Below are 27,889 nucleotides of genomic sequence, written 5' to 3'. Positions count from 1 at the left end.
CATGAAAGAACTAGACAAGAAACGGACTATTTTTGTTACCAATCTGGACGCCTGGTTTTTATTGTATGATGGTAAATTTCACTACCTGAAGGTAGAGGTAGCGACGTCAAGCAAGGGATATGAAAAGACATAATAGACATACCTCTTACAAATCATACAAACCATAACATTGCTTAGCTTTCAAATGAATAAATACAACTCATACAGCCACATTGTAAGCAAATGAAATACAATTTTTAATATTTGTAGTCTTATTCATAAACAATCAGATAGATGATTTTTACTGAGATGACATGATTTATTTCATTACTTTTAAGTACACATACTTGATGAACTGAAAGCTTTAAGTGCATGAACTAATACCAGATTAACAAGAATAATGAGTTTACATTCAACAATGTAGAGGATTAAAATAATTATCTGGCTCAAAGAAGGAATATTAAGTACGGAGCGGTTATAAAATTATTACCGTTCTGTGTAGCGAACTAAACCAAATTATTACATCAAATGCATCTTTGCGAACCAACATGATCATAAACAAAAGATCTCTTGAAGTATTATAAGTTGTAAAACAGATTTTCATTTAAGTCAAGGGATTTTCTCAGTGCTGTAAAACCATGTAAATTATAATTTCTCGTAAATAGTGCGTATGAACAGTTCATACAAAATGCATTGGCTTTTTTACACATCAAAATGAGTTGTACATGTCCATTCATGTTCTTAAATAAAAAAATAAATCCAGAAAATAGATAAAATAAGTCACTTGATATCTTTTACTTGAGGAAAGCAGAATATGCTATTCAAATACATGTGTAATTCATTTTTTTCTTCAAAATCAAATTACCTGGTAACAGTATTTTATGTCTTTTGTAAAAAATTCATATGATTGAAAGTGCAAACTAATTCATATTGTGTTGCATGGATTTAAATGCTGACATTTGATATTTCTCAGAACAGAGGTCCTCAGTAGCAATAGCACCACTAACTTATGTGTCAAATATGGATACAAAAATCTCCCTATTGACATTTTAGAAGAACTTTGGAGTGGAAAGACTCATAGCACCTTATTTTAGTTTTTACACATAAAATGTTAACGTTTTCAGTGAAAAAGAAATTCATCATTCAAAGTCTACTCAATTTGACAAAATGAAAGTGAAATTGATCTGTGAAAATAGTCATTGTTATTTTCAAATTCTTTAATCGACTAGTCAGAAGTTTAAACTGTTACAATTTACCAAGTACCAATACTTTTAACACTGATAATTTCCCCTAAATCCACCCAAATTGTACAACAGATCTTCAGAATTCAATTTCAAAAATACAAATAGCCCATGTGACAGTGCTGGGTTACTTTGTTCCTTACTCTAAATGTTTTCTGTAACCCCCCCCCCTCCTGCGTAGATGAGCAAAATGAATATTGCTAATAATAGTTCATAAATATAAAGATCACATTACTTACTAACATTAAATCACAATTGAAATTTGATAATTAATTTAACACACATCATTCCTCATATTTACTACTTCATAGCTTGTACAAAATGTGAAAAAATAGCTGCCTTTGCTACTGAAGTACAATTGGCTGGTCTTCCTATTATATCATGCAATGTACACTATGAACATAGATCAGGAATGATATTTTTAATAGTTTTATTAAGATAGAAAATATCCACACTACATTACAGTAAATCTGAATCAGAAGGTACTTTCTTTGTATTAATAAATTCTGAGATTCTTTATCAATCTATTTGGCAAGAAAAGTAGAAAGAAGTAAAGGTGCTTTGACAGAACTCTTTATAGTTTGATACACGACCACCCTCAGACTTCACAAAAGCAATCTACATGAAATATACAATGACCATGATGGGTACAGTAGAAATGTACACAAATAGCATAACTACATTTAGATGAATATACATGCCAAATCCTTGATTAAGTATTATACAAAGCTTCAGAGCATACATAGTTAAGCCTGAATACACATACCATCTATATATATTAAATATTTCTAAGACAATATACACAACACGCATGCCTTTAAGCTAAAAACACTTTAGCAAGACAAAATAAACCAATACTACTACAATGTAGCTAAGGACATCACTTAACAAGATTTGTTCATCATTCTAGTTTTGTTAATTACTCCGGTGGAACCAAAGTAAGATCTATGCAACTTATAACCAAAAGTTATAAGCTTGGATCTCATGTTTCTTGAAGATAAATATGTGTGCATCCTTGATTTACAGAACATTGTTTTGTTCAATGTCTGCCAAAAAAACCCTAAACAAAATTACAATGGATATCCAATGAAACAGAAAACAACATATTTTCTAGCATTCTGCATTTAGAAACAATATCATATATTATAAAGAAGACATTTACTTTACCATACATATCATTGGGATAGGTAATACGCACATTGTCTTCTTTGATGTAAATGGGGGACTAATTATCATCCATTGTCATGTAAACAAAATAAGCATGTACTCGTGTTGTTCAAATCAGCAAACATGATTATACGGTAAACTTGAGTGGGTGATTGTTGATTGCTCATATGAGAAATGTTTACAATAGCTGAAAGGCACTTTGCATGAAGCAATACTGTCATAATTTATCTTAAGGCTTTGGCTTTCAATTGTTCTCAGTATGAAACTATCATAAATAAAGAAGAGTCATCAGTAAATTATAACACTGACTTGCAGATAATATAATTCATGATTTGGAAATGACAAAATGAGATGATTAGAAAGATCAAAGCCTGTTCATGATTTCTATGAAAATTGGTTATGAAGAAAAAGTATAAGAATGCATTTTGCATTTTTGAAAAGCAAAAGAAATTTTGAATAGTTCTGTAAAAATGAAGAATAATATCTAACAGAATGAAATTTCTATCAGACATATACTATAAGCAAGCAAACGATCTAATCTTTGCTTGAACAATCCGGACCTTATGACTTCCTCCTAATTGATCAAGTCAGTCACATGGCTATCACATGACCGTTTCATGATGCGATTAGGCGGCGTCAAGGCCAAAAACATTCAAACGATAGAACAGACTAGAATCTGTTCTTTCTCTGAAACATGAATGATGCTAATAACTTTGACAGGATGAAACTATAGATATTTTTCATCCTACAGGAACCAGAAGACAGGTCCATCAATGATAGGGATATTGGTAAGGTCACTCCATAAAATTGAATTTTAACGTTTTGTGATAACTATGTCGGTCAGCTATGAAAAACCTTGATATTTCAAAAAAATGAAACAGAAGAAAATATCATTATGGAATAGCAAAATAGAAATACCAATACAGAAAGGTTCTTGTTTATAATACTTGCTCTGATTTTCATTTATAAAAAGAGGATAATGAACTGACGATAGATGACACTTTGACAGCAAAGTGAATCAAATTATTTTAACATTTTATAAAAAAAAAAGTATCATTCCCTACATTATAAAGAATTTTTTTTTTCAAACTAACATTACCTTTTCACTGATGTAATGAACACGAGCAGTAATCATCTCAAGTAAAACAATGAAAAGAATAGAAAATTAACTTGTGCAAAATCAAGGCACTGATTATGTGATAAAAAATGAATACAAAATGATTCTTGCTTCTCTTGAAGCACTGGTTTTATATGAAAATAAACCCAAATCCCTTTGGCAATTTTAGTATTGTATTTGAATTTGTCAAATGGTCACCCAGTGAAAGAACAAGTTGTCAAAAAATGAAAGATTTGAAATAACATGGTTAGGAATTGAATCGTGAAAGGCATTGCAACACTGCTAAATGATGGTTTATATAGTATGCACACTTATTAATTCTTAGTGCTCCTCCGGTGCGGTGACATAATCCTCAGAAGTAGGAGAAGTCAGACTGACAGAGATGGCATCTTTGTAGCTGCTCTCGGAAGACTCTGACCTGTTGAGGGCGGGCTCTGGAGACAACATCTTCTGTTCCTCTTCTGACAGTCCTTCATAGAGTGAAAGAACATCCAGGGTGGTTGGATGAGCAGACTCTCTCTTCTTGGATGTCAGGGAAATCTCCAAGCTTACCTGATGACATGAATCTGATAGCTTGGCCGTAGTGATCTCTACATTGCTGACAGGCTTGGTAGAGGCTGTCTCTGAAACAGGTGGTCCACTTTCCAACTTTTCAATCTCTGGAAAGAGAAGGTCGGAGGATGATGAGAACTGCTTGGCATCTGATGCAGAATTGTCACTAGATATATCGAGCGCATCAAGACGGGTATTGAGAGATTCTGAAGATTTCAAACCCATTGCCGATAGTTCACTGGACGATGTGTCAAAGACTTCAGGAAATGGAAGATCGAGATCAAGATTTGGAAGGGTTGTATTTGTGTCAGTTTCTCCACAAGAGTGAATGTCTGTAATATCTTGAATAGTATCATCATCATCACCTTCAACCACACTACCGCCTTTAATCTCCTCCTGAGGATCACTGACTGTTTTGGGGATGGGTTTGTGGGCAGCCTTTTCAAGCTCTTCGAATCTTTCTCGGATGGATTTGAACATAGCCGGAGTCACTTCTTCATCTTCAGTGGCACTCCCATGGCTGGTCAAGCGACTAATGGATTCCAAAAGACCATCCTTGATAGCATTGATGTTAGCAATACGAGCTTCAATGCATGGAGAGCTGCGTCCGCTGCTATGTAAGCTAGATGCATAGCTACCTTGATAACTGCTGTTGAAGGTGAATGATAAATCACCAGCATCTGAAGCACTGCTGCTGAATGAAAGACCATCAGTAGAGTCTTTACCTTCAGAGTTATGACGAGACCTCTGTTTGGGTTTAGCTACCCATTCTTCAAGTTCCTTTCTCCTCTCTGACAACTTCTTGAATCCCATACTTGATCGGTGTTGAGGAGATTTATTAGGTTGCTTAGTTTCCTGTTGGAAGCTCTTGAGTCTTTCCTTGATTCCATCCTGAACAGGTGTTACAACTTTGGGCTCTGGTTTAGTTGACTTTGTGACTTCAAATCTCCGAACAAAGTCTCTGACAGATTTCCTGTTCTGTGCTCCTCGAGTAATGGAACGTCTTGAGCCACTGGATCTATCATCTTCAGAATCTGTGGTCGACCTGCTGACAGAATTTCCTTTCAAGGAACCAGAAGGGCTGTCGATCTCAAAGCGTTTAATGACAGTTCCACCCTGACCGTGTGTAACGGCCCAAGCAACCTGCTTCCCATCATTTTCTGAAGATGAAGACTCACTGTTCTTCCTAGTGACAACAATAGTAGACTGCTGTTGTTGATGTTTGATCATTTTACTATATTTTCTAGCCAGCCTCTGCACCTTCTTCTTTGCAGCATTGAGCTCCTCCTCTTCTGGTGAATCAAATGAAGTATCATCATCATCATCTTTGGTTGAACATGTCTCATTACTAAAGTCCTTGTGTGAAGACTCTGTATCTTCTTTGTCCAGGAGCAGTATATCCTCATCATTTAAAATAATTGATACTTTCTCCTTCCGTGTTGCAGCTTCAGAGTCTCTGACTTTTTCTTCATTATAACAAGGTGTAGAGTTCCCACTCTCACTTTCAGCCTTGGCAGCATACTTGGCCCCTAGCTGTTGGAAAGCCATGTTGATGGAGTCTGTAAGGTTTTCATGAGATGACAAAGAAGAAAGGTCCCCATCCCCTGTCCCAAACGTAGATGCAGATGAGCCAAGAGCAGTTTCCTTCCCATTATTGCTCTTTATGGAATCCCCAAGATCCGATTTGTGGTCTGTGATATTTGGATCTGATCGGCATTTAGCCAGCTCTGCCCAAGTATGGAGAGAACTGTCATCACTGCGTGTCCTTGAGAGTCTAAGTTTCTGGAAGTGTGGATGGGTGGCGACGTCTGCACTCTGAGGTCTCGTTGGAATGTGCGAGAATGAGCGATTTCTGCCAAATGTTTTGCTTGTCATAGGAACCCAGACATCATCATGGTCTTTGCTGAATCTATCATTGAGTGGACGGTACTCCTTGAGATTAACTCTTCTCAGTTTAAAGAGCTCTGGACCATGAATAGTGCTCAAGCTTCTTCTAGATGGCTTGGGAGATAGCTCTATGTCAAGGAGAGGATCTCTATCAAGATGATTATCGTCTGAGAGCTGCTCCAAGGCTTCCAACTCATCAGGACTCTCTCCTTCACTTCCCTTAGCTCCTTCCCCTTCCTCCTCTTCTGTATCATCCAAACCATCTTGTCTATTGATCCCATTCTCTCGTTTCCTTACTGCTCCACCCCTCTTCTTTCCTGTCCTACCATCTCCAGCCTTGGCCTCATCAGCGCTGCTCTTATCCTCAGAATCAAGCTTAAGATGTTCAGAGAGATTCATGCTACCGATTCCAGAGTCTCTGTTAGATTCCTTCTTGTCTCCTAGACTCTTTGATAGAACCAGTTTTTTGGATGATGATGGAGAAGTGTCTTGTCTGGTATCTGTATAGTGAAAATAATAAATGGCATTCCAGTCTTGATGATTCTCACACAAAACTCAGTTATCCGATATCAAAAGCAATCAAATATTACTAACTTTTACAAACAGTAAATGTTTAATTTCTGTTAGTTTGTTACACACTTTGCTATAATTACTGGGAACACTGGATAAAACTCCTAAACTGAAGGGCTCTTGTATTTCTACTGTGAGTGGAATCATGAGTACCATTATAATAATTGCAAACAAGGGATTTAACATTTAGTCAGATGCACAGAAACCGTCATGGTAACTGGGTGTCATTGAATGTTCATCTAAACATGAAAGCTTGATATCATTTGGCAATCTGTCAAGGGATGGTGAATGATGAATTCTTATTTACCTTGAAAAACCAAAGGATGTCTGATACAGTAATCCAATCAATGATATGAAAAGCAGGCAATTATATTCCATACTATATTTGATTTTCAAAAAATCATGACAATAAAATAATAAAAAGAAAATAGCCTTTGCTCATGGAAATTAAGAATCATCTGTAACTGAAAACATGTATTTCAATGTACATAAAATTCATTAAACAATAAGAGCAACCTATCTATTCTCACATCTTTATCCCAAAATGATTTATAATGTAATTTAACATATTGGGTTATATTGATATCCAGGTTAAGAATTCAAATGAAAATGGCATGAATACTTACTTTGGTGAGCCCCATATTCATCTCTCATTTCTTCTGGTCTTGCAAGAGGGGCTAAGCTGCTCTCTCCTTTCTCATCCTGTTATAAAATATGATTAATGATATTAACCAGTCAATTCATCCTTAGCACATCCTCTTACTCTACATTGGTTCCAGATATTAACAACATAACATATTTTGTTTTATTTTATTTAGCTTTAATAGGTCCTTCTCCATTTCAAAACAAATCCACTGAAAAATGTGAAACTTTGAGATTACCATTATCTTGGAGAGAATTAGGGTTATAGCTTAATATGCATATATTATTTTCCTGCTGTGATTAAATAGTTTCAAAAAGGTCAAATATAAAGGTAAAAATCACCTCTATGTTTCAGAAAATGAAACAAAAAATTACTCAGGGGTGCCACTTATTCGTTTGTGTAAAGTAGGTAAATATGTATTTCTATGGCTGAAAATTTAAATTGAAAAAATTCCTACTTTTATCTGAGCAGTTGCATCCATGATCATCGTCTTATACACAGCATGAATATATACACTTTTATTTCTTAACTTCACTTAGTAAAAACAGCTACATCCTGATCTGTACAATCACCTTCACTTATGGTAATTACTTGCCTATTATCTGGATATTAATACTTACTGGAGTAACTGGTTCACTCTTCCTTGTCTTGTTGGTTTCTATCTCATCAAGAGAATCTTCTGTACCATCATCATGGGGAATGTCTGCTGATCTCTTGCTTGCCTGGATTATCAGGAGAAAAACAAATTTCATTGATAGGACCATCTTAAAGTCAAAAGAGGAAAACATCAATTATATATATCTAGGTTTTATTTGCACTAAAATGGTTGCACCATTACTGCAGCCATCAAAGGGTAAGTACAACTCCTAAACATTCTTCCACTAATATAATAGACAATGTTTGTGAAATGTTACTTATAAATCCAGACACAGTAAACGAGAAGGATTAGAAGTCAGGCATTGACAGTAACAATCTAGAGTGAATTTTCTTCACGCTACAATAATCATTTCATTCTCATGGATAACAAAAACAATTTAGAAAGTAATGAACTTTTCTTTAAAATGTGCCATTTCTTTTTCTCATATAAAGTACAGCTGCCCAGTATAGTATGATGCCATATATGTTACATGCCTTAAACAAGTAAATGGACAGAATTGCAATTTGTATGTCTCACACAGAATCATTAGAAGGGAAAGTCTAAGAGAGAATGCATTTATAGAATGAACAGAGGTAAGACTTCAGGTGAATACCACTGATGATGTCATCTATCTCTCAACATTTGAGTCACATCACTATCAGTAACATCAAACACATCTCTAAAAATACAGCTTTCATCACATAGCATGACCTTGCTTTGAACAGAACGTGAGCCAACATGGCAAAATTCCCAACAGAGCAGACACCTCGATAGCAATCGTACCACTAAAAAAAAATGTTGAATTTTGTTTTCACTTCTTATTTCACATTCTACAAAAAAACTTTTCTATGAAATATAGATCAAAATCTCTAAGGAAATACTGGAATTGTTGATTTTCAAAGCGAGTAAGTATTTAGAGGACTTATAGACGGAAATCACTGCATAATAAAAGCACTGTAAGTTTCTGAGACAAAGATGTATTTTTGTATCAAGACGGATGAGTAAGGATGAATATCCAGCCATGACAAACACAGGTGCTATACCACAACAACCACCATCATCATCATCTCTGCTTTAATGAAGGCAGAGCTGCCATATTAGGGAAGGAAAATGAGCGCTATCTATATGAAGTATATAAAGTTGACATTTAGTTCTTGAACATCCTCATGATACACGTAGAAAAAATCAGAGCATTGATCTTTGCAGGATACATTTAGAATAGTTGCTATCTTCACTTGAATTTCCTGAAATGTATAATTAACGTCACTAAATAATTTGGGCTCATCAGAACTCTGTTATTTTTAATTTCACAAAACATTTGAAGACACCCCTTACCCTTTTTCTCTTCCCACCCTGTGGGGGAGCTATTAGTCCGAGACATTATCTGCCGAGGGCAATGTTACCCCCCTTCCTGTCTCTATACTCCCAAGTAAACACAATCTGATCTGAGGGGAAAGCAGCATGTCAACGATGTAAAGAACCTCATGAAAATTAGACTACATTCCCAGAGAGGTCATCCGAGGTCTTTCCAATGTCTCCGTTTGAGGGGATCTTGGCCAAGAACATGAAGAAGGTTTCTTAGACCCTCCAGACGGGAAATTGCTCCAATTGTGTTCTTCCGATTCACGTCCATTCCCTGAATGTTCCAGGTTCATGAAGGGGCATGGAAAGCCGATCGGCTGAGAATCTCTTAAGCTTGCCTTACAAAACAATCAACCAATGATGATACACTCTACTTGGATGATCTGCATGGATGCAGAGATAAAAAGATTGCCCGATACTTCTCTCCAAAGAGCCATCCTCCTAATGCATGGAGCAACATCGAGAACCGTTCCAACTGAAGGGGGTCCAGGGTCAAGGTACCTACTCTTAAACCATAATCTCCTTACACCCTTAACAACATCTCATACAAAGTACTTTTAAAATGTGCACTATATTTACATAATCTATCACAAAATCCATATAAACCAAAATTCCTCTTTAAAGAAAGACAAATTGACAAATAATAAGATAGCTTACCAGTTTCGATAAATCTGGCCTTTTCATCCCTGAAAAGATAAGGAAAAAAGAAATGTCTTCCATTAGAAGTGTTGCATAAATTAGTAATACACTATTTTCTTCAATTCATGATATATGCTAAATTATTCCACTATCAAAAGGGATACAAGTTTTCATGCAATGTTAAAAGATACAATCATGCATACTGTATTATATCTGTCCCCAAAACTGAGTTCAACGTGAATTTCCCTATCAGCAGTCACCTGTACTTGTCTCTTATGAAGTACAAGCTGTTATGCATGTTCAAAAGAAACATTTGTATTGAACTGTTTCAAGCTTAATCCATATGCAGCTTGAAATCATAAGAATAACTAAAATCTAATTCACATCCCGACTCGTTTCATTGCAAATCTATTTTTTTTCTTCATCAGGGATGTGCAATCTACAATAGTCAAGAAAATGAGTCTGCTGACATCCATTGTTCTAAATAGTAGATTGGTCAAAAGGAAGATCAAGTACCAGAAGGACAGCTGCAGCTATTTGGCGGATTGCATTTGACAAAATAAACTATATTATTATAAATAATAAATAATAATGATAATAATAGTAACAATAATAATAATAATAATAATAGTAACAGTAATAATAATAATAATAACAATAATAATAATAACAATAATAATAACAACAACAATAATAATAATAATAACAATAATAATAATAATAACAATAATAATAATAATAACAATAATAATAATAATAACAATAATAATAAACACAGCATTTATTATGCGCCATCTATCTAGTAAACTATTCCGAGGCGCAGAGGGATAGAGGGGGGGGGGGAAGGGATTACAGAAAAAAATGTTTGATTGTGTGGGTGTATGGACAGATCAAATTACCTTAACATATTCAACAAAAAGTAAGAAGAAAACAGATAGGATTTTAAATACTTTTTAAATGCTTTATTTTATTTACAAGGCCTGGGTGGCAGCCTCTTTTGGTACTAGAGAATTCAAATCATTGATTTTGTTTCTGCAAAAGTGAAGTGGGCTATTTCTAGGATGAACCATGCCCATGCAGTGTGAGAAACATTCCAAAATGCCACAGGAACGAACGAATGGAAAACTTATTGCAATGATGTTAATTGAAACACAAACTGGAACTCCGCCATCAAAAAGTAATTTTATCTCAAGATAACTGGCCAAACATAATCAAAATATCATCTTTGTTAAAGATCAAGGTCTTAAATGATGTTAAGGGAGAGTAGTAACAGCTGTAGAATCAAGAAACCATCTGCATTCATGCAGCTGCACTGAAAATGATATACGTCATACTCATAGGTATCTTAAAATAGATTGATCTAGTTAATTTAGATTCTTCTTTTTGGTTGAAATTATATCAATCCAGACATATTAGTCATCCATTCTTTGGAACATTAGAAATGTTCAAAAAAGGTTTGTTTGAAAGTAAGAGTTTGAAATAATGACCTTATCTCCCCCTTTTTTAAAATCTATCATGTGTGATAATGGATAAGCTCTGTATACCCAAAATATCTAAATCATTTAGTATCTGAAACACTGATTAAACACAAGTGTTTGGAAAAGTATAGGGGAGGGTTTTGAAAAATGATAATTAAGAGGTTTTGACTAGGGAAATTATCACAAATTGAAGGGGAAATAATAAATGTGAATATATCTGTATGATATACCACAATGTCAAATACCATTCACCTGAAAATCAACCTCAGACACTTATGTTATCCAAATATAAGCCTTCCTTAATCCTCCCCACTGATATTTACAGAAAAAATGTCAAATGAAAAGTGACTTGCATTTCTCTTTCATATTAATTTCAGTAAACTGCTCACTGAAGTTATAAGTTATGGAAGTCCAAACGACTAATCCTGTATTCCAGTACTCTAAATCTCCTGTCAATAACACCCTATTTTGTCCCTTCCTTAAGATCATAATTATTCTGTTTTCTTTGAAAAAAAAAGAAGGACCTTAAACAAGAATAACTACTTCAATGATTTATATTTCCATGCAACCCTAAAATTTAAGCGTCAAGTGTAAATTAAAACCAATGGAGCATGATGGACAAGAGCAGAGTCAGCATACCACTTAAAGTTGATTTCAGTGAGTGACCCTAAATCAATTATTCCATTGGCATGTCTGAGCTGAGTCACCCTTCCTTGTAGATCCATCATTGGACCATCAACAATTCTTGATGCATGCAAGGAACCAGGCAGAGCATAGAAAGCTTTTATTGGGGTGGCATATAAGGTGACTATGCAATTTCAATGCATAATTCATTGTCCCAAATAGAAAGTTATATGCCAGAAACTTAGGAAGGCTAAGTGTAGCAAATGTTTTGCAATTAATAATACCATCGATATTAGTCACTACCTCAATACAATGATTTTTTAAAGTTATTGTTAAGTTAAGTATATTTTTCTTTATACGGTAAGGTATATCAAAGATTATTCAACTAGTATACAACAAAACGCCTTTGACTTGAAAAAAAAAATCATAAACCCCCCACTCATACTTTTTGTACACTTTGCGGCATGCATACAACATAATAAATCATTTTCATACATGCAACATGCACAATATTTCATCTATACAAGGAGAAGAATAAGAATGAAAGATCAAACAGAGAAATACAGAATAGGTAAAGCAAATTTAGCAATAAAGTACTAGTATAACAGAGCAGAAGTCTTGTAGTAAAGCTGTCAGGTGTGAGGATTACCAAAGCAAACCAAAAACAATAATTGTTATCAAAATAACATTTCAAAAGAAAGCTATAAAAGTTAAAGGATTTTATTTGCAGCATACAGAGATATACCACCACCAAGTAACAACAAACTAAAGTAAATGAAAGAAAAAAAGTTTTCTATGCAATATTAAGAGCCACATACATACATTTAAATTTTTCAATATTCATAGTGATATAAACTGGTAGGATTTGCCCTTTATAATTCTCAAATGAACAAACTACAAGAAATTCTTTGATTTGTGTTTTTGGTAAAGTGGACTACCATTTAAAACTTTTTGTTTGCAATTTATGTGCATTGTCAGGGATGAAGACACAAATTTTGACTTGAATGAAATAAAAATAGAATTGACTTGTCACTGTGATACTTGTAGATTAAGGCTTTATCTTGTACTCAGGTATTGTGGCTCATCCAATTTTTACATGAATGCTTAGAAAACATCTCTTACTTTCATCATGGAGTGCAAACTATCATGCATTAATACACTTCAAATATACATGACATATTAAATCCAATAATGGAAAAATCCTTCAAGAAGAAATGACAACATATCCCAAGTCAGTCAATTTTGTTAAGAAAATTGGAAGTACTAGTGCTCAAAGCCACTGATTAGAGTAAACAATATCTAAAAAGATATTTTACACCACAACATATTTTTCCATTTATTTTCTATTCTTTTTAAAAGGGTATGTTATCATTTGTCTTCAAAAAGGTAATGAAATGCAGATTACTCACCAATTATTATGTTCTCTACAGCGGCTGTGAAATGATAGATAGATAGTGGAAGTGGGATGGAATGAAGGAATATAAGATATGAAAAGAGTGAAGTAAATGTATGAATATTGTGTGGTATAAAGGATAATAAATGAAATGATGCAAAAATGTAAAGAAATTAAAGTTAGATGCAATGGAAGATTACAAGGTGGACAGGCAATAAAGACGGAGTGATGGTACAGAATGTGTGTAGATATCATGACCAAGGATAGGCAAATAGGAAAGTTTGAAGAGGAGAGAAAACACACATTGATTTCCAGTTAATATGAGTGGAATCATGTTCCTACCATTAATCTTCTAACTAATGAAATTCCTGTATGTTTTCTCTGCATTTTGTAACAGCTATTTCATTTCAATTCCAAAAAGAATGTTTTGACATACTTTGTTATCATGAAAACAATATGAAATGAGAATGTCTTTCCATGATTACCTCGGTATGTTATAACATCCTTTTCATTAGATATCAATGAAATTAAAATAAATTTACTTTTAACAAACTGGTTGGGATCATTTTATGCTTCATCCTTCTTTTGTCAAATATCTTATCAACATGCCAGAATAATTAAGCAGACTGCTTTATTGAGCGGTCTTATGTAGCATATATCAATTCAGCTGTGTAATTAGCATACATGTATATATTCAGGCTATATAAATAGCAATAATAATCATTTGCAAAAGCAGAATTAATTCTGATTACAATTTCCCATCACCCTGTGCTGTGACATTCAAAGGAAACTGAAACTCTATTGTTTCTTTGAGAGGGAGGGGGAGAAGATTTCAAATCATTTTTCTTCCATGACAATTTCATAACTTAAATTTTAATTGAAAGGTAAAACAATGGTTTATCATGATTCAAATATCCAAATTGCATTTGATTTGAACAGGCAGAATATCAAAACATCTGGAAGTTGCGACAGAATTGCAATAGGAAAAGACTAAAAACTTTCATAAACACTTCAAGAACAAAGCCCAATCTGGGAACGGCAACATAAGAACACTGCAAACTACCAAAAGGAATACTTCAGATAATGCCATAAACATAAAACAACATAATGATCTAAAGCAGCTGACACAAATATGAAAAAAAATCAAAGTTTAAGATTGCATAGGAAAAATGAAAAAAATACTACAAAATACATAATCACTATCATCATCATCATCATCATCATCACCATCCTCCTCCTCCTCACCATCATCACTATTATCACCACAGTCATCATCATCATCATTCTTATCCCCCACCCCATTATCATCATTCTCCTTCTCATAATCATTGCCCAAATCATCATCATCCTCATTCTCCTCATCTTAATCATCTTCTTCCTCCACATCATATTCATTGCCAACATCATTATAATTACCTTCACCACCACCAGAACCACAGTCTCAGATACCAATATCCAATCACCACCATCATTAATATTTATCATCGTCATCATCATACACCTTTAATTAATGTGATCCTTAAACCTCTCAAATAAATGAACGACCCCCCCCCCCTATATATCATACATTGTAAGCAACAAGGAAATTACTGACCACAAACAATTTATAAAGATCTATACTACCCTAATAATGAAACTGAAAGTCTCATGAATCACTACACTGAAACCAATTCAGCTTTATTTCATTTCTGATTTTCATCCCTTCTAATCATCCGTATGTGACTGGGTGTTCCTTCTAAATTCAGTCAGGTTTGTTTTTACGCACAGGAAGTGGTTTCCAGGGGCTACGAGCAGGGTAGACCCCATTGGTAAGGTGAAGGGGGGCCTTGTTAGAGGTAGAGGGGTCGAGAGGGAGGGGGCAGAGAAGTATACCTTGTCTGAGAGGAAGTTGTGTCAGAGCTATATCCCTGGAACTCTAATCCTGCCCATCTATCCCTACCTCTATCTCCTTTCCTCACTTCACTTTCTATTTGAATTTGGTTATAAAACTGATGTTTCCTCTTCATCATGGGTTGCCCAATCCTATTCCTTTGTTGTTTTCATATCTTAAGCTTCAAACAGTAGAGACAGTCTTTGCCAACTTTACATTTCAAATCAGACATACCACTTGCATTAAACCATTTTTCATACAACAGACTGTTTATCCTTTATGATTAACCACATTATAATACATACTTTCTCACTCCCATGAGATTTGTATAAATCATCTATTGCATTACTGATGACATTTATATACCTTTTTATACATTTTCAATCTTTGATAGAATGAAATCTTAGCAACTAGAAGTTATCTTTTGGAAGATGGAGCATGAAGTCATATGATATGGACAGGAAACAAGTTCTTATTGTCAGATGGCGCTATGCCAGGCAGGACCTTGATAGTAAAACTTTCATGATGTCCTAGAGATTACCTTGATGTTGTCTTTATTCCCTGAGGTTTTGAGACAGGTCATGTTCTGGAATGATTTATGTGACTTTTGTTACCTGAATGAATGTTACATTTTGGAAAATTGTGAATTTTCATAAAAATTGAAGACAAAAAATCTGCAGAGGAAACAATTGAAATAATGACCAATTCAAACTAAAACCTCTAAATTTTGGTAACCTTTCAAAAATATTCAAAAGTGATTCGTTGGAGTACCAGAAAAGAAGTTGATTCCAGTAAATGCAAAATTTGTTTACCAAAGAAAATATGGGTCATAATGAAAGTTCTGATATTCTTTTGACCAAAATTAAATGATTTTTTTTAATACAAATTTATATTGCCTTTATTCTCCAATAACAAACAAAAGACAAAAATGCGGGCCTGATTGAGTAGGGTCAGAGGAAGTTCATCCAGGGCTCTTGTCTAAGGAGCAAAACAACTCCTTAGTCGTTAGGGGGCGTGAGTATTTATTCATAATGACAGACACACTTCTCCCTTAACTTGGACTCAAGTCAAATTTCATGCTATGAGGTGAAGACTCAGACACAAGTGCAGACAGTGTCTCTATTTTTTCTCAGGTAGAAATCTCTTGATGCCCACTCTCTTTCATCTTCTTATTATACACTAATATTTATTGTGAAAGGGAAGAAGCATGGTAAAAAAACAATTATTGTTCTTCCTCTCTGTCTGTATATCTCACGAGTCGTAAACATTCTTCACTCATCCTGAATTCTCGTTCTTTTCTGCATACCAAATAAAGACAGATTACAAACAAGCTGTTGTGCTTTTTGCAGGGGTTCTCTTCTTTTCAATATTCCAATGAATTTTTGCTCCATCAATCATAATCATCGTCATCACCATCACCATCACCATCACCACCACCATCATCATCATCATCATCATCATCATCATCATCATCATCATCATCATCATCATCATCATCATCATCATCATCATCATCACCATCACCATCACCATCACCATCACCATCATCATCATCATCATCATCATCACCATCTCATCATCATCACCATCATCATCATCACCATCGTCGTCATCACTACCATCATAAGCACCATTATCACTACCATCATCGTTGATCATCACAATCACCATCATAAATTGGATATAAATTAAGCCTTCCTGCCTCACCCATTCACTTCCTTCACCCTCTCATCTCTTCTCCCCCTCCCTCTCTTCCCCTCTCTATATAAGACTTCCCTATTCCCTGGGTTCACAAACCAGTCGAGAGGAGCAAGGGGGGATAGAATTGTCTGCTACCGTGCTTCCCTGACAGCTCATGTCATAACCATGGGCTCCTTTAATTGGCTGATGCTCTGTGACATGCGCTATTACCGACCGACAGTCTCTAAAAATAAGTTGGATTAATTACACTCTGTTCAGAGTATCAAGTCCAAATGTCAAACAGTTAGGCCGTCTGAAGGCCAATTTAAAGGGGAGATAAAAGATGTAAGGAATGTAGAATGGATGTAGGCAGGGGGCATGGTTAATGGGAGAGTAGGACAACCAGACCTTGATTGCCATAGAAATGAATAACAATGACCATTTCATCATCATTTTTTTTTACTTCAGGGTAGTTTCTATTTCCAACGAAAACCGGGAATTCAATAATCTGCTCCAGTCAAGTTGTTCACTGAATTTCATTTTTCAAGAAACTTGCTGTAGATTTCAACCCCTATGAAATTGACAAAAAAAAATTCTAACAAAACTCAAAATTTTAATTCATTTAAACAGATGGTGTCTCCTTTACTTAAACCTTACCAAATACCTTTTGTGTGAAGTTGAATCTCCCATAAAATCTAATTCCAATGCAACCTTTGGCACGTCTGACAAGATGACAAATGATATGATGCGACTCTATTCCTAATAAATCTCCTCACCTTTGACCTGTTTTTGTCCCCTCTGTAGCTTGCCCATGGGTTCAGAGTTGCGTCGTTTGTGTTTCTTGCGAGATTTGCGTTCTTTCCTGTCCCTTGACATGGAAGGCTCTTGAGGTGATGATGGTAATGCTTTGCTTTCCGTCTCAATCTCGTCTTTAGCATTCTTAGCTGCTCCTGATTGATCAAATATTGTGAATATAAGAAACAGATGTACGTTATAATATAAATCATTATAACTAGAACTTCAAAATGATTGTGTAGGGGAACAGTTTTTAAAGAATACCTTTTTTTCAAAATCTAATAATAATAATAATAATCATAATAGGTATTTATATAGCGCCATCTATCTAGAAATATTCTATTCTGAGGCGCGTTGTTATTATTATTACCCTGGCTTTAGCTCGAGCTGCCTTTCAGCGCTCATGCATTCAAGGAATTAATCCTGCTGGGTCCCCATTCACCTAAACTGTGTTGAGTACAGCACAATGTGGATAAATTTCTTGCTGAAGGAAATAACGCCATGGCTGGGATTCGAACCCATGACCCTCCGTCTCAAAGTCAGAAGACCAATCCACTGAGCCACAATGCTCCACCAATCTATCAAAGAACATTGCATTAAACTGACAATTGGGAACAATTTTACCATCAACGGTAATTCCATGGGAGCCTTGATTTTGATTGGCTGTGAGCCCTATATCCTATTGCCAAAGGAAATATTTAAAAAATCAATAAGATTTCTTGCATGTCCTCCACGCTCGAAACAACAAGGATTGTACCATGCACTACGAACTTCAGTCATCAGTAATTTGCTTTTATTTCTCGTATATTTATTTACTTTGAAGGGATATTACAATCTTTTTATGTCTGAGTGACAATTGCCTTTAATCAGAGTTAGAGAGGAATGTTTTTTAATACTAGATCATGAAACTATAGGGGGAAACAGTTGTAGGGGAAGGGGCTCATGACAATCCACCAAACAAATGTAAAAAATATCCCATATCCCACAAGCTGCCCCCCCCCCCTATATTGAGCACTAACAGTTCAATACAAAATTGAATTTGAAAATGAACAAAAGAATGAAAATAAGCCCTTCCCACTAATCACCATCACAAACAGAGGAAGGTCTGAAATAGATTTTAGATTTGTAAAGTATGACCCATATCCGTCTTTCTATGATTAGGAAGCTCTCCATGCAGACGGGACAAAACCCATTCTTTCCCTATTCATCTCACCTCATTGGGTTGCATTAAGTCTTAGCGTTGATGACAAATGCCAACTTGGACTTGAGCCATGTGATTCTTAAGAAGCAATCTCTATACCCCCATGGGGAAATTATTCATTTTGAGAAAGGTAAAACAGAAGTTGGATAGATTGGTAACAAATTAAAGCCCTTCCACTCGTAAAGGAAGCCGAGACTAGAAGCAGTTTATTGATTGGATGAGTGAAGTATCACAACTCAAGACAAAGTCTCTTCCAAGAATAAATTCATCAAGATCCCAGGTGAGGTAATTTAGTCACCTCTGAAGGAAACCTTATTATATTCTAACGATAAGAAATTATTTCACAATTTCACAATCACACACACACACACAAAATCAAATTCAAGATGACAAATTTTGGTTCTAGACAGTAAAAACAGGGATTTCTTGATGTTTCTTCACTATTTCGCCCCCTCAGATGTCAGGAAGTCAAGGTCAAAGTAATCAACGCCTCACTGAATTGATCACATTGTAGCTCTTCTAACAAGATGACACGCCCTCAGACTCCATGAAATGAATATAAAGAAAAACAAATTCTACATCTTTAAAACATTTTCTATCTGCTAACTTCTATTTGACAGACAGAACGATGACATTTTTAGAATTCTGATCCCACATCTGGGAGATAATCACAGATCACTTCCCAACAATCTTGAATAAGTCTATAATCACAGGATGTTTCCCATATGCAAGGCAATTATCATGATTTAAGCCCAGCTATTACAGAGCAAAGGAAGTAAGTTGTAGGAAACATTTCATTGGCTGGAAAGATGGTCTTTTGATAAGTTCATGACTATTGCAATAATTCAAGACAGATTATGATACATGATCAACTTAATAAATTAAGCTCTCTCAATGGTACATGATGTTGACAGAGAAGTGAAGTTGTTGATGATGTATATGCGAGTGAATTCTACAACCAAACTATCTACACTACCTTTATCAAGGTAATACCCTTCCAAGTTGGTTTCACCAATAATCTAGAAATGTATTAACTTCCTAGTTTGTGAATCTACCTGTTCATAGAATAATATCAAAATCATTTCAATTCTGCTATTTGAAAATTGGAAGAATGCTTAACTGGCCAATTTAAGTCACAATGATAGGTTTATCTCAATTCTGAATGATCATAATTGATGGTATTGAAGAATATGCTGTGGAAAGCTAGAAAGGTATGTAGTCACACCTAAACATTTTATTACCAGTTTCAAACCATTTTTTATATCGTTATCACACTGATTGACTTTTTAAATTAAAACATTGAACAAAATACACCTGCTTTTGATGAATTGGAATGGCAGCTAAAGGATACATCATGAAACTCACATACAGATCATTATCTAATTTTAAATATGGTTTAATAATCTTAAACAGTTGCTTGAAAGGATATCACATGACCTATAAACCCTCAAGCATCTCATTGGATTCAATGAGATCCAAATGTTGAAAGCAACAGTATGTTATGTGAAGCCCAACCTTATTTCCCCAATCACCTTTCTTCCTCACGATCAACATCCTTGAGTGTTATGAGTAACATCTGACCCGTTCTTGCTGAGGCTGCCATAATGTGATTATGACTTTCAAAATTATAAATACATTTTTTAGACAGAATGTATTTTTGTTTAGATTCTTCCAGTCAATCGCTTCATTCATGCAATACTTTATTCACTCCAAAGACTAGCAATTGCTTTGAAACATGGTTCTTTCACCCTAAATCAAGCATCTTTACCAACCTTAACTATAATCATCAAATTCAATCCTGAAACTGATGAAATTACAAATGCCATTCTTTCTTGTGTCATTCATCCTTGCTTTATATTGTTTTGTTCCTATCCTCACTATCTTTACAACTTTTCTTCTTTGTCTCAATTATCCTATCTTTCTCTTTCTTGTTTTCTCTAAAATCTTACAAATTGTTTTTATATATTTTTTCTATCTTTTCTCTCCATATTCCCTGTCTTTTTCAACCCCTCTCATCCATAGACTTGCTTAAGTATCTTTTCTTACCCTCCCTCGATTTCTTCCCACTTTGTTTTGATCTCTCCCTCTCCCACCATATACCCTTTTAGGAATCTGGAGGATGGTTAAGGGTGTCTAATTGAGAGGAAGTATGAATCACAGAAGGGGTAGGCGTTGATCCTGTGGTACAGACCATGACAAGCAAGTCCATCATGGAAGCAACCAGAAATCACCATTTCCTCTTCAACTTCAATTTTTGTCCGATGGAATCTCACTCTGGAAACAAGGGACCCCTAAACAGCCAAGCTCTTCTAAATCTAATGTCATTGATGATTTATCAACCGCAGTCATTGCAGATGTTTATCTCCTAAGCCATTCTGTGACGTCACAGAGGGCATCTCAAAGCAATACCATCTTATTATCATGGAGTTGTATTGTACATAACAAGGGCATTGAGATTAAGCCACACAATCTTGTGCATTAGACAATGGTTCTCACTTCCTTCCTAAGAACAATTAACTCCACCCATTTGATGTAACATTGATTAACATCATTTGCTGTGACCACCAACAAGTACAAGTAGCAATAGATCTATACATGAAGATTTATTCATTCATATTCTGAAGCATCAACTAGAGAAAATGTAGCTCAGTTGGTATAGTAATTGTTGGAGCTTTGGTCCCATAACCCAGTCTTAAAACCAATTTGATTTGCAAGAAGTCTTTGGTAAGGCATTTATTCTCACCAATATCCCTTGCTTTACTTCAAAGCAATCAAATTTTCCTATCATCAAAGCATGCATGCTTGTTAGAAGAGACCCAGAGGACTGATGGCCAAAGGTCATTTCTACGGGACCTGGTGATAAGGTATAATGCCTTTATCAAATGTAAAATCATCTTACAAAATTTACAAGGGTTTAAGATCAAATACAATGCTTACTTGTACCGAGGATAAGTTCTTTGACTTTGGTAGGAATGTTGCTCTGGTAGTTTTCAAGGATAAGTCTCTTTATTTCATGGGTCCATTGCTTCTTCTGCTCCTGAGATTTAGCCTACAAAGTAGAAAAAAAACATAATGAACACATTTTCCATAGAGAACTCTAATAATGAAAAAAATGATACTGTACCCAGTTGTTTCGTGTCCGGACTAGTTGTCAAGACAGTATTTCAAAAACTTTGCAAATTTTTTTAAATCAATTGCTTGAAAGTATGTCAGACAAATGTTAATGAAAACCATTTGAGTTAATTGATGTACACATAACATATAAAAAAAGAAGGAAAGTTAGCGGGTACTGGTACAACAAGTTTGATTTAAAAAAATGAAAGTGTCAGCAAAAGTAGAAGAATTAGATGAAAATGTATGACATTTCTAAGTTGCTTCTTGCTGCTTGAAAAAGAACAAGATAGAAAGTCATAATAGATATAAAGTAGTTGTTGTAATTAGGAGCATCAAGATTACGTCAAAAAACTACTATTAATAACCGTTCCTAGGATAATTGAAGAAAGAAAGGATTACTTACAAGAATGGTGTACTGTAAGTCTGAGTTATCAAAAGGAATCACATTGAAGCCGAGAGGTTCTTTGGGTACGCTTTCTATAAGCATCAAATTGGCACACTGTAAATAAAACAAAAGGATATGAAACATTGGTAATCAGGTTATCAACTAATGCAAGGATAATTGAATCAAAACTATAATTGTGATAATTTCCTTTTCAAAAATTGACAAAATTTAGAGAAATGTTCTTATCATTAACAAAATTTTGCATTGTTAGTAAGTAGATGGAGAGAATTTAAGAGTTTGTTGGAAATGGACAAAGAAACTATTTGGTATAAAAAACATAATTTCCCATCTTCCTAGATAGTTTAGTCCATTTTTTCCCAGTAAAGTGTCAATATTCCACTTTCTTATAAACAGGAATCAAAGTAGCTCATGCAATAGCGAAGCAATAGATAATATACTTTATTGCTTAACATTCTTAGCATCATACTGGAATGCCTACATTGAATGAGGACTATTACAGCCTCCAGCAAAAAATAGTTCCTGTCAACAATTGCAAATTCATAAGTTGCAAGTTGCATTTGATTTGACAGACAATTATCTAGTTATTATTGCTTGAGGATCTACAGTGTAAGATCTCTGACATACTTCCCTTGTCATATTTACTTAGCAAACATTACCCCAAAGTCAAACAAATAACCTCAAGAGCAAACATGGTTCATGTCTGGAATGTTATTCAGATATTGCTGGAATTTTGCTCTAAGGGAATAGAGAGTCGAAGTCAAAGAGACCGAGTACATTAGATACTGAAGAATGACTGAAGAATTTGACAAGTTTAGTTTAATCCACAATCATGGAATGAGCAGTTTTATTTCTTCTGGGACCCATATCGGTGTGTAAAGGGACATTTAAAACCAACATTCGCAATCATAAATCTGATTTAAAAACTGTGTTTTGTTGTGTTGTTTAGAGAGAAAGTATTCATACAATGTCTGCAGCATATGTAATTTTTTAAATTCTATTTCAACAGTATGGAGTCCTATCATTCACAAGATATTTATATGCAATCATAACATGATGAAATGAATAAACACTGTCTCCTGAATGCGGAATTTGAATATAATAGAATACACACACCTTTTCTCAAATATTGTGATGAAAACTTAAAAATGTATTGCACATAGAGTGTTTTATGATATGATATGACAAAGCAATATCAAATTCAATTTTATTTCACTGATAACAAATTACAAATGAAATATTAGATAGAATGTTGAAGTTTAGAAAAATAACAATCTGATTTACACTGGAATGTTTTAGCTAACATTTGTGTTAGTCTTGATTCAATAAACCCACCCTATACTGAAGTGAAAGTTACTTGGTAAACTAACCTTCAAACAAATGTAAATAAAATAGAAGCGATGGGTGCAGACATAATATCCGATTATCCTTTACACATGAAAGCTTATTTATACTATTCTTTCTGTTATCAATAGATAGATAATGTATTTACTTTTTGTTTCAGAGTAATGTATATTCTATGATCTAGTTTTATTTCATTGAGTTTGACAGAAAGAGGAGGGTGGGAGTTCTTCATAAACAGTCTCATTTTACTATATTTTATTTTCTTTTTTTTCAAAACCCAAGATATTGAATAGGCAAGGGAATGAAACTCCTTTGAATAACTAACTTTAATAGCAACTTAAGTTAAATAATTTCAAGAGAGGAAACACATTAACTGCAGGTGAAATGAAAAGAAATTCCTACATCCTACATACAGGTGAATATGTTGTCTAGTATGCAGGGTATGTAGACAGATTGTCGCTATAGGCCTAATAAGTTGAAAGTTGAGTGATATCCTTTCATGGGTGTGGACCTGTTGTTCTTTAGTCGGTAATAACATTCCAATTTTAGATGATATCCAATAGTCCTCTGTCCCTTCAATAACAAATTAGTCTCTTTAGATGGACATTTCAGTCTGCACAAGCCAACCCTTGCTCAAACATAAAAATGAATACTGTACAATTGACAAATAATTGTCAAACTTTAATTTAGATACTCAAAATGTAATATCTACAAGTAACTCTGCCTTAGTTGTGTCTATGATGAAAGGAGGAATGATTTATGCAAGTTTACCTGTATTATTATCATTATTATTATTATTATATGTTACCAAGTTACTATGTTAAAAAGTGCTACACATGACATAACAAAAGTGGAATCCATTCGATCATAAATTAGCAGTATAAGTAAAAAAGAGAGGTTTCTTACTGTGATTTGAGTCTTAATACTGATGAGATTTGTGTTCTCATGTTTCTTTCCAATGAGAAGCGCCCGTTCAAATAGATAGATGAAACGATCGCCCCTTGCTCCATGCATACGCATTATACCCTGTTTGAACAAGAAATAAAGTATGTGAAAATTAATTCATTCGCTCATTTAATATAGTGTATGAACAAAACATCATTTAGGCAACTTCCCAAATTGTTACTTATAGTCAATATCTGTATTATAATTACTCTTTATTTTCATTAGTTTGATTAAAAAAACAAAAACAAATATAAATGTTACTAGTCCTAATATGAATTTATCCCCTCATTAAAAATATATAAATACACATAGTTTGCTACACAAATGCAAATAAAAACACTATGAACTGAACAAATGTAAAGGCATATCATATAAATTTGTTGAATCTAATAATCTACAAACATATTCACAAATATGACCTTTTTGCCAAGATGTACTCTGGCACTAGTCCATTGTGGTGTTATTTTCTCATTTGTAAATTCTTCATATTCATTGAGTGTAACAGAAATAAACGTGTGATTGACTAATTATTTCATTTTTCCCTTAAACTTATACTTGGTTGCATTGTTTACTAATTATGATTTCTGACCCGAATCAGCTCAGAGTGACCTAGTTTGATATTGTAGCAATTTGTGTCTTGGATCATTTCCTCAATTGATGGCATGACAATATTAATTTGTTTTACTTGTTTTTGTTTTTTTCCATCTAGCAAGTTTAATAATAAAACAAATTGGGTCACTTTTGCTACATGACCAGAATGAGGTTGGAATCTATAACTCCACAAGAGAAACTGATATCGGAATTCATTCAAGAACACTGTACAGATGAATGTATACTAATGACTAAGATGTCTACAATTCTTCACAAATACTTTTGAAGAATAATTTTTCATTTTACCACATACAATTCCAATCATGTATTCGTTCTTACTAGAAATATATTTGAATGTTTGATTACTTTGAAAAAATTACTGCCATCAAACAAGCCACAGAAACACAAAGTACAAATTATAATTAAAATAGACACTGATTGTGAACTTTTATCAAACAATTTTTGAGAGGGGAAGTAAATTTGTTCCTTATTTTAAGAATAAATTTGTCAGTAATAAATGAATGACAGAAATTCCTATCTCTGAAATTATCTGTAAGTATCAATTAGCAAAACTTTATCAAATATTCAATTATTAATGTGCGTAGTAAAATACTTAAATAAAAAATAACACTCATAAAAGGACAAAAAAAAACACCCAACCAAACCCATAATATTCCAACATTGACCAAGGAAGCCATCATGGCAGTAATCCAAGATCTAGATCCAGAAATAGTTTTTAGAGGGAGACCTCTTGCTAATGATGTCGCTACAGGAAGCTTCAAATATTCTTTATAGTTCACAGATTTCCTAACTTTTCTCTTCTTATCATTCAAGGTTCCTAACCCCCTCCTTTACCACCACCCTCTTAATCTTCAGCCAAGGGCAAGACTTGACTAGTTCATTTATCATATCTTTCCCCTTCACCCCACATATAATCTGGTTTTTTATCAAATTATAATTTTAGTCCACTCAATTTTCAGGATTTGTACACAAAATTGTCCATCTATTTTTGTTACTAATAAACTAAAGTGATAATGGAGTTATTCATCTAGTCATACCCATTTCTGAACGTTTAAGATTTTAGAAATCTGCATTGCTGGCCATAGGACAACTATGATTAGTGCCAATATCATTTTTCCCATAAATCATATTGTTCATCTAATGTACATGTAAGCCTTTTCAATACAAGATTTTTATTTTAAATCAAACCTACCTCCAATACAAGGTCTCCATAAGTATTCAGATCATCCTGAAATATAAAAAGAGACACAAACAAAATTATTAATATATTTCTCTCATTTTTGTTTACACCAAGAACATCATATGCATGATTGCTCCATACAAGAATAATGGAAATGAAATTATCTGAAGAGTACTCAATACACAAAAATGTGTTATTATCCCTCTGGATTATAATGAAATCTACATTCAATTCAAGCCAAAGTTAGAGTGGAGACTTTGCTTGTTTGTATGGCTCAAAACATATTAGGCTTTGGGGCAAATGTCACAGATTTAAAGACAAATTATAACAGGAAAGGATCAAGGAGAAAGATTTTTTAATCCCTCCCAGAAGACATGGTCATCCTGGACTGGACATGGTCAAAATCCCTGAGATGGTCAATCTAGGATGAACACAGATGACAGATCAATGGCATTGATGCAAGATGTTGGAGATCACTGATAATTTTCATATCAACAATATTTTAGGCAACACAAAAAAGAGATAGACTCTAAAGTGACCTTGGTGCATCCTTGAGACTTCCTTTAGTTTCATCTCCCTGATAAGATGAGCAGACTTTTTTTCTGCATTTCATTAAATCATACAAAATTACAATATTTACAAATCATAGGTAATATCTAAGCCAAAAATTGATATTGCCGGGTTTCCTATTCCATTTTTGTATTTATTGATTTAAGCAAACTTGTAAATAGAGGTACAATAATTATAAATTGACTACATTCAAAGAGGCATTGTTTATTATTCAAATACTTTAGAATCACTGATGTCTGTCCAATATACAATTACATTTCTAAGAAATTGAATGACCCTATTTCGCTCTGATACTCATTGTGATTACATGTACAAAAGCAATAAAGAACAACTTTTGAATTCACCCATCTTTTTTTTCTCAATTACTTTTTCTTCCATCCATTACTCCCCCAACTTGTTCAAGAAATAATTTGTAAGTCCAAATGGTTTAATTAATTCAATTTTCTTCTCAGAGCAATGCAACACTATATCCACCTATCCTTGAGATGCCAATGTTAGACCAAACAACATCAACCATGGCATTGACTATTCCCAAAAGAGAAATAACAAGACATTAATATCACTTGGAATTGAACTTCACCCACATAACATACTCCACATGGGATATGGGGATGGAACAACTGTCAAACAGATGCATCAAAATATCCTAAACAAGATCACTTGATGGTTCTAAAAACAATCATTAACTATCGTTGAAATCTAATCTTGTATTGTAAATTCACCATTACTGCTAAATTTCCTATTTGGGTGGTTGAAATATCAATCTCATCCTCAAGCTCATGCCCACTCTGGACTGAAAAAAATCAAAACTTATTTCTTTCATGACGATCCAATACAGATAAAAAATAAATGTAACTTACAATGAAATAGCAGTTATAGAAAATGA

At 34.2% G+C, this 27,889-nt stretch overlaps 1 protein-coding gene across 2 annotated transcripts; it reads right to left on the bottom strand.

Moving 5' to 3' along the window:
* Positions 1 to 29: 29 nt before the first annotated feature.
* LOC129264999 (uncharacterized) lies at positions 30 to 27,841 on the bottom strand. 2 transcript variants are annotated; one of them, XM_054902977.2, is made up of 10 exons: positions 26,446 to 27,841; positions 24,603 to 24,722; positions 22,353 to 22,448; positions 21,773 to 21,884; positions 17,616 to 17,789; positions 13,306 to 13,329; positions 9,813 to 9,841; positions 7,777 to 7,878; positions 7,140 to 7,215; positions 30 to 6,443 (listed from the first exon to the last, which is right to left on the bottom strand). In XM_054902977.2, the coding sequence occupies exons 2-10, from the start codon at positions 24,714 to 24,716 to the stop codon at positions 3,826 to 3,828; spliced, it is 3,345 nt and encodes a 1,114-aa protein (XP_054758952.2). In that variant the 5' UTR covers positions 24,717 to 24,722; positions 26,446 to 27,841; the 3' UTR covers positions 30 to 3,825. The 2 variants fall into 2 exon arrangements, with proteins under 2 accessions (XP_054758952.2, XP_063957956.1); XM_064101886.1 differs by lacking the exon at positions 13,306 to 13,329.
* Between the last annotated feature and the right edge of the window lie 48 nt (positions 27,842 to 27,889).

The sequence above is a fragment of the Lytechinus pictus genome, chromosome 7 (assembly GCF_037042905.1).
Source record: "Lytechinus pictus isolate F3 Inbred chromosome 7, Lp3.0, whole genome shotgun sequence".
Lineage (NCBI taxonomy): Eukaryota > Metazoa > Echinodermata > Echinoidea > Temnopleuroida > Toxopneustidae > Lytechinus > Lytechinus pictus.
Note: the sequence above shows the minus strand (reverse complement) of the source record. Positions and strands in the feature narration are given on the sequence as shown.